The sequence below is a fragment of the Odontesthes bonariensis genome, chromosome 16 (assembly GCF_027942865.1).
Source record: "Odontesthes bonariensis isolate fOdoBon6 chromosome 16, fOdoBon6.hap1, whole genome shotgun sequence".
In the NCBI taxonomy this organism is placed as follows: domain Eukaryota; kingdom Metazoa; phylum Chordata; class Actinopteri; order Atheriniformes; family Atherinopsidae; genus Odontesthes; species Odontesthes bonariensis.
The window spans coordinates 1,061,293-1,068,974 of record NC_134521.1 but is presented as its reverse complement, the minus strand read 5'-3'; the positions used below and the strand labels follow the sequence as shown (position 1 = coordinate 1,068,974).

General features: G+C 46.9%; 1 protein-coding gene across 1 annotated transcript; it reads right to left on the bottom strand.

Annotated features, from left to right (window-relative positions):
- Positions 1-496: 496 nt before the first annotated feature.
- nhp2 (NHP2 ribonucleoprotein homolog (yeast)) lies at positions 497-7,553 on the bottom strand. The gene is made up of 4 exons (XM_075487065.1): positions 7,237-7,553; positions 2,395-2,464; positions 1,161-1,266; positions 497-843 (listed from the first exon to the last, which is right to left on the bottom strand). The coding sequence occupies exons 1-4, from the start codon at positions 7,427-7,429 to the stop codon at positions 718-720; spliced, it is 495 nt and encodes a 164-aa protein (XP_075343180.1). The 5' UTR covers positions 7,430-7,553; the 3' UTR covers positions 497-717.
- Positions 7,554-7,682: the final 129 nt, after the last annotated feature.

Genomic DNA, 7,682 nt, shown 5'->3' with positions numbered 1-7,682 from the left:
GAAGAAAACACAGAAATGATCAGATAAAGCAACATCAACGACATTCACGTTTGAAATAACAACACCCCTTGAAATGAGCACATCTAGAGTGTGCCCTCTGTTGTGGGTGGGCTCATTCACATGCTGAGTTAGACCAAACATTTCAAGGACAGCAGTGAGCTCTTTAGCTTGCTTGTTATGCGCTACATCCACATGCACAATCAAGTCCCCTGTTATGACTAAACAGTCAAAAGCAGTGCACACAATTGAAAGTAGTTCAGTAAAATCATCAATAAAACAATTCTGTGGTGGTTTATAAATGGTGATATAAGTATGGAAGATTGTTTTATCTCCATTTTGAATGACACATACTCAAATGATGAAAAAAAACCAAATGACAACTTGTGGGTGGGTATATTGTCCCTGAACACACCAGAGGAACCACACACACCCCAGCAACCAGGTGCTTCAAACCAGGTCAGTTTCACGGCTTCATTTAAAGAAAACTTCAGACGTGTTGAGTGTGTTCATGTTTAATAAAAAAAGTCAGAATTTAAAACAGAAAAATACAAAATCCAGCAGGGCTCAAACTGTTCAGTCCCGATCAGCTGATCAATAAACCACGAAACACGCGTCAGTCATGATGTTTCCTGTGAAACGCCTCGAGTCGTGGTGTGGCGTTAGCCTAGCTTAGCACAAACACTGGAAGTGGGTGTAAAGTGTTAGCGTCTCTGCATCTCAGAGGGGTTTGGGCAGGCTGGTCACCTCCTGGACACACTCGTTGTAGGCGTCCTGGTAGTCCTCGTGAGGTTTGATCAGAATCACGCAGGTCGGCCGCTTGGAGCCGGCGGATGAGCCCAGATCCTGGAAACAAGGAAGGTCAAAGATAAACACCAGAGAGCGTTCACAAGTCCACTGAGAATCTGATTTTAGGCGTCGCTGACTCGCGTCAACAGAATGAAGACAGCCGGGTCACACGTGTCAGAAGGCTTCAAACAGCGTCTTTACGGTGCTGTTGGACCTCTTTGTGTCACCATATAATCACATCGTAGAGTCTGAACCGGCTCATTTTGAAGTTAACATTCTGATCAGTACAAGCTGGACCAAAGAATCAAACTGAGGTCAGAATCAAAGGTCCGACAGTGATCCAGAACATCAGTGACATCACCGCTAACACTCACCACTTTGGAGGGGATATATGCGTATGGCAGGCTTCTGTCCTCACACATGACCGGCAGGTGGCAGTACACGTCGATGGGCAGCGTGTCGCCCGCCAGAACCACAATGCTGCAGAGATACGGGCGGAAAGCACACAGTCAGCGCCTGAGACCCGACCAGAGAGGCCAACTATCAATCGGATCGATAATCAGGCCAACTATCGATTGGATCAATAATCAGGCCAACTATCGATTGGATCAATAATCAGGCCAACTATCGATCGGATCAATAATCAGGCCAACTATCGATCGGATCAATAATCAGGCCAACTATCGATCGGATCAATAATCAGGCCAACTATCGATCGGATCAATAATCAGGCCAACTATCGATCGGATCAATAATCAGGCCAACTATCGATCGGATCAATAATCAGGCCAACTATCGATCGGATCAATAATCAGGCCAACTATCGATCGGATCAATATTCAGGCCAACTATCAATCGGATCAATAATCAGTCTCATCTATCAATCAGATCAATAATCAGGCCAACTATCAATCGGATCAATAATCAGTCCAACTATCAATCAGATCAATAATCAGTCCAACTATCAATCAGATCAATAATCAGTCCAACTATCAATCAGATCAATAAACAGACCAACTATCAATCAGATCAATAAACAGACCAACTATCAATCAGATCAATAAAAAGGCCTACTATCAATCAGATCAATAATCAGGCCAACTATCAATCAGATCAATAATGAGTCCAACTATCAATCGGATCAATAATCAGTCCAACTATCAATCAGATCAATAATGAGTCCAACTATCAATCAGATCAATAATCAGTCCAACTATAAATAAGATCAATAAAAAGGCCAACTATCAATCGGATCAATAATCAGTCCAACTATCAATCAGATCAATAATCAGTCCAACTATCAATCGGATCAATAAAAAGGCCTACTATCAATCAGATCAATAATCAGGCCAACTATCAATTGGATCAATAATCAGTCCAACTATCAATCGGATCAATAATCAGTCCAACTATCAATCGGATCAATAATCAGGCCAACTATCAATCGGATCAATAATCAGTCCAACTATCAATCGGATCAATAATCAGGCCAACTATCAATCGGATCAATAATCAGTCCAACTATCAATCAGATCAATAATCAGTCCAACTATCAATCGGATCAATAATCAGTCCAACTATCAATCTGATCAATAATCTCTAACTCACCCCTTCTCTCCCTTATTGATGAACTTCTGGACTTCTTTCACTCCGCGGCGGATGTTCTTCACCTTGGCAGCTGGAAACAGAACCAGAACCAATGAGACCAGAACCACACAGAGCACAACAGAACCAGAGAGCAGAACAGAACCACACAGAGCAGAACCACACAGAGCAGAACAGAACCACACAGAACAGAACAGAACCACACGGAGCAGAACAGAACCACACAGAACAGAACAGAACCACACAGAACAGAACAACCAGAACAGAACCGAACCGAACCACAGAGAACAGAACCACACAGAACAGAACCACACGGAGCAGAACAGAACCACACAGAGAGAACAGAACCACACAGAACAGAACCACACAGAGAGAACAGAACCACACAGAACAGAACAGAACCACACAGAGCAGAACAGAACCACACAGAACAGAACCACACAGAGCAGAACCACACAGAACAGAACCACACAGAAGAGAGCAGAACCACACAGAACAGAACCACACAGAGCAGAACAGAACCACACAGAACAGAAGAGAGCAGAACCACACAGAACAGAAGAGAGCAGAACCACACAGAACAGAACAGAGCAGAACCACACAGAGCAGAACAGAACCACACAGAGTAGAACAGAACCACACAGAACAGAACCACAGAGAACAGAGCAGAACCACACAGAACAGAGCAGAACCACACAGAGCAGAACCACACAGAGCAGAACAGAACCACACAGAACAGAGCAGAACCACACAGAACAGAACAGAACCACACAGAACAGAACAGAACCACACAGAACAGAGCAGAACCACACAGAACAGAACAGAACCACACAGAACAGAACCACACAGAACAGAACAGAACCACACAGAACAGAACAGAACCACACAGAACAGAACAGAACCACACAGAGCAGAACCACACAGAACAGAGCAGAACCACACAGAGCAGAACAGAACCACACAGAACAGAGCAGAACCACACAGAGCAGAGCAGAACCACACAGAACAGAGCAGAACCACACAGAACAGAGCAGAACCACACAGAGCAGAGCAGAACCACACAGAGCAGAACCACACAGAACAGAGCAGAACCACACAGAACAGAACCACACAGAGCAGAACAGAACCACACAGAGCAGAACAGAACCACACAGAGCAGAACCACACAGAACAGAGCAGAACCACACAGAGCAGAGCAGAACCACACAGAGCAGAACAGAACCACACAGAACAGAACAGAACCACACAGAGCAGAACAGAACCACACAGAACAGAACAGAACATCCAGAACAGAACCGAACCACAGAGAACAGAACCACACAGAACAGAACCACACGGAGCAGAACAGAACCACACAGAACAGAACAGAACCACACAGAACAGAACAACCAGAACAGAACCGAACCACAGAGAACAGAACCACACAGAACAGAACCACACGGAGCAGAACAGAACCACACAGAGAGAACAGAACCACACAGAACAGAACAGAACCACACAGAGAGAACAGAACCACACAGAACAGAACAGAACCACACAGAGCAGAACAGAACCACACAGAGCAGAACCACACAGAACAGAACAGAGCAGAACCACACAGAACAGAACAGAGCAGAACCACAAAGAACAGAGCAGAACCACACAGAGTAGAACAGAACCACAGAGAACAGAGCAGAACCACACAGAACAGAGCAGAACAGAACAGAACAGACCCACACAGAACAGAGCAGAACCACACAGAACAGAACAGAACCACACAGAACAGAACCACACAGAGCAGAACCACACAGAACAGAGCAGAACCACACAGAGCAGAGCAGAACCACACAGAACAGAGCAGAACCACACAGAACAGAACAGAACCACACAGAACAGAACAGAACAGAACCACACAGAACAGAACAGAACCACACAGAACAGAACAGAACCACACAGAGCAGAACAGAACCACACAGAACAGAACAGAACCACACAGAACAGAACAGAACAGAACCACACAGAACAGAACAGAACCACACAGAACAGAACAGAACCACACAGAGCAGAGCAGAACCACACAGAACAGAGCAGAACCACACTGAACAGAACAGAACCACACAGAACAGAACCACACAGAACAGAACCACACAGAACAGAACAGAACAGAGCAGAACCACACAGAACAGAACCACACAGAGCAGAGCAGAACCACACAGAACAGAGCAGAACCACACAGAACAGAACAGAGCAGAACCACACAGAGCAGAACAAAACCACACAGAGCAGAACCACACAGAACAGAACAGAACAGAACCACACAGAGTAGAACCACAGAGTAAAGCAGAACCACACAGAACAGAGCAGAACCACACAGAGCAGAACAGAACCACACAGAACAGAACCACACAGAGCAGAACAGAACAGAACCACACAGAGTAGAACCACAGAGTAAAGCAGAACCACACAGAACAGAGCAGAACCACACAGAACAGAGCAGAACCACACAGAACAGAACCACACAGAACAGAACAACACAGAACAGAACAGAACCACACAGAACAGAACAGAACCACACAGAACAGAACAGAACCACACAGAGCAGAACAGAACCACACAGAACAGAACAGAACCACACAGAACAGAACAGAACAGAACCACACAGAACAGAACAGAACAGAACCACACAGAACAGAACAGAACCACACAGAGCAGAGCAGAACCACACAGAACAGAGCAGAACCACACTGAACAGAACAGAACCACACAGAACAGAACCACACAGAACAGAACCACACAGAACAGAACAGAACAGAGCAGAACCACACAGAACAGAACCACACAGAGCAGAGCAGAACCACACAGAACAGAGCAGAACCACACAGAACAGAACAGAACCACACAGAACAGAACAGAGCAGAACCACACAGAACAGAACAGAACCACACAGAGCAGAACAGAACAGAACCACACAGAGTAGAACCACAGAGTAAAGCAGAACCACACAGAACAGAGCAGAACCACACAGAACAGAGCAGAACCACACAGAACAGAACCACACAGAACAGAGCAGAACCACACAGAACAGAACCACACAGAACAGAACAGAACCACACAGAGCAGAACCACAGAGTAAAGCAGAACCACACAGAACAGAGCAGAACCACACAGAACAGAGCAGAACCACACAGAACAGAACCACACAGAACCACACAGAACAGAACCACACAGAACAGAACAGAACCACACAGAACAGAACAGAACAGAGCAGAACCACACAGAACAGAACCAAACAGAGCAGAACCACACAGAACAGAACCACACAGAACAGAACCACACAGAGCAGAGCAGAACCACACAGAACAGAACCACACAGAACAGAACAGAACCACACAGAGCAGAGCAGAACCACACAGAGCAGAGCAGAACCACACAGAACAGAACCACACAGAACAGAACAGAACCACACAGAACAGAGCAGAACCACACAGAACAGAACCACACAGAACAGAGTAGAACCACACAGAACAGAACCACACAGAACAGAGCAGAACCACACAGAGCAGAACCACACAGAACAGAACAGAACCACACAGAACAGAACCACACAGAACAGAGCAGAACCACACAGAACAGAGCAGAACCACACAGAACAGAACCACACAGAACAGAGTAGAACCACACAGAACAGAACCACACAGAACAGAGCAGAACCACACAGAGCAGAACCACACAGAACAGAACCACACAGAACAGAACCACACAGAACAGAGCAGAACCACACAGAACAGAACCACACAGAACAGAACCACACAGAACAGAGCAGAACCACACAGAGCAGAGCAGAACCACACAGAACAGAACAGAACCACACAGAACAGAACAGAACAGAACCGCACAGAACAGAACAGAACCACACAGAACAGAGCAGAACCACACAGAGCAGAACCACACAGAACAGAGCAGAACCACACAGAACAGAACCACACAGAACAGAGCAGAACCACACAGAACAGAGCAGAACCACACAGAACAGAGCAGAACCACACAGAACAGAACAGAACAGAACCACACAGAGCAGAGCAGAACCACACAGAACAGAACAGAACCACACAGAACAGAACAGAGCAGAACCACACAGAACAGAACAGAACCACACAGAACAGAGCAGAACCACACAGAGTAGTGCAGAACCACACAGAACAGAACAGAACCACACAGAACAGAACAGAACCACACAGAACAGAGCAGAACCACACAGAGCAGAGCAGAACCACACAGAACAGAGCAGAACCACACAGAACAGAACAGAACCACACAGAACAGAGCAGAACCACACAGAACAGAACCACACAGAACAGAGCAGAACCACACAGAGCAGAGCAGAACCACACAGAACAGAGCAGAACCACACAGAGCAGAGCAGAACCACACAGAACAGAGCAGAACCACACAGAGCAGAACCACACAGAACAGAACCACACAGAGCAGAACCACACAGAACAGAACCACACAGAACAGAGTAGAACCACACAGAACAGAGCAGAACCACACAGAACAGAACCACACAGAACAGAACAGAACCACACAGAACAGAACAGAACAGAGCAGAACAGAACCACACAGAACAGAACAGAACAGAGCAGAGCAGAACAGAACCACACAGAACAGAACAGAACAGAACAGAGCAGAACCACACAGAACAGAGCAGAACCACACAGAACAGAGCAGAACCACACAGAACAGAGCAGAACCACACAGAACAGAGCAGAACCACACAGAACAGAGCAGAACCACACAGAGCAGAACAGAACCACACAGAACAGAACCACACAAAACAGAACCAGGATCAGTTCCCTTTGTTTTTACCCTTTTTAACGCATTTGTACAGCTTCTTGCTGAGCTTCCGGGAGGCCAGCGGCTGGGCCACCGGGTTCAGGTGGGCGATCAGCTCCTGGTAGGACCGCTCGGTGCCGCCGGTGCCGGGGGTACCAGGGGTACAGGGGGCCGGTTCCGCCTCCACCTCCTCCTCAGTGATCTTCTCCTTCTTCACCTTCGTCATTTCTGATCAATAACCGCGAACCGTTCGGTTGTTTTCTGCTCTGAACGCCGCGAGCCGATCACAACATGCACTGCGCGTGGAGGCGACACGTGTTGGTGCTGTACTTCCTGCTCTGAGCGGAACAGCGCCACCCGCGGCACGGAGGGGAACTGCACGGAGCCTGTTTACTTCTTCTTCTTTTTGTAATGTATTGGCGGTTAGCATCCGTAATGTTGCATTACCGCCACCAACGGTACAATTATGTAACTGCGGG

What these genes read in the sequence shown, in the direction of transcription:
- nhp2 (XM_075487065.1), bottom strand. Translation starts at nt 7,429, where the DNA reads ATGACGAAGGTGAAGAAGGAGAAGATCACTGAGGAGGAGGTGGAGGCG. An exon ending in ATCAATAAGGGAGAGAAGGG is followed by an intron (nt 1,267 to 2,394) that starts GTGAGTTAGAGA and finishes GTATCTCTGCAG; the next exon opens with CATTGTGGTTCTGGCGGGCG. An exon ending in CATATATCCCCTCCAAAGTG is followed by an intron (nt 844 to 1,160) that starts GTGAGTGTTAGC and finishes CCTTGTTTCCAG; the next exon opens with GATCTGGGCTCATCCGCCGG.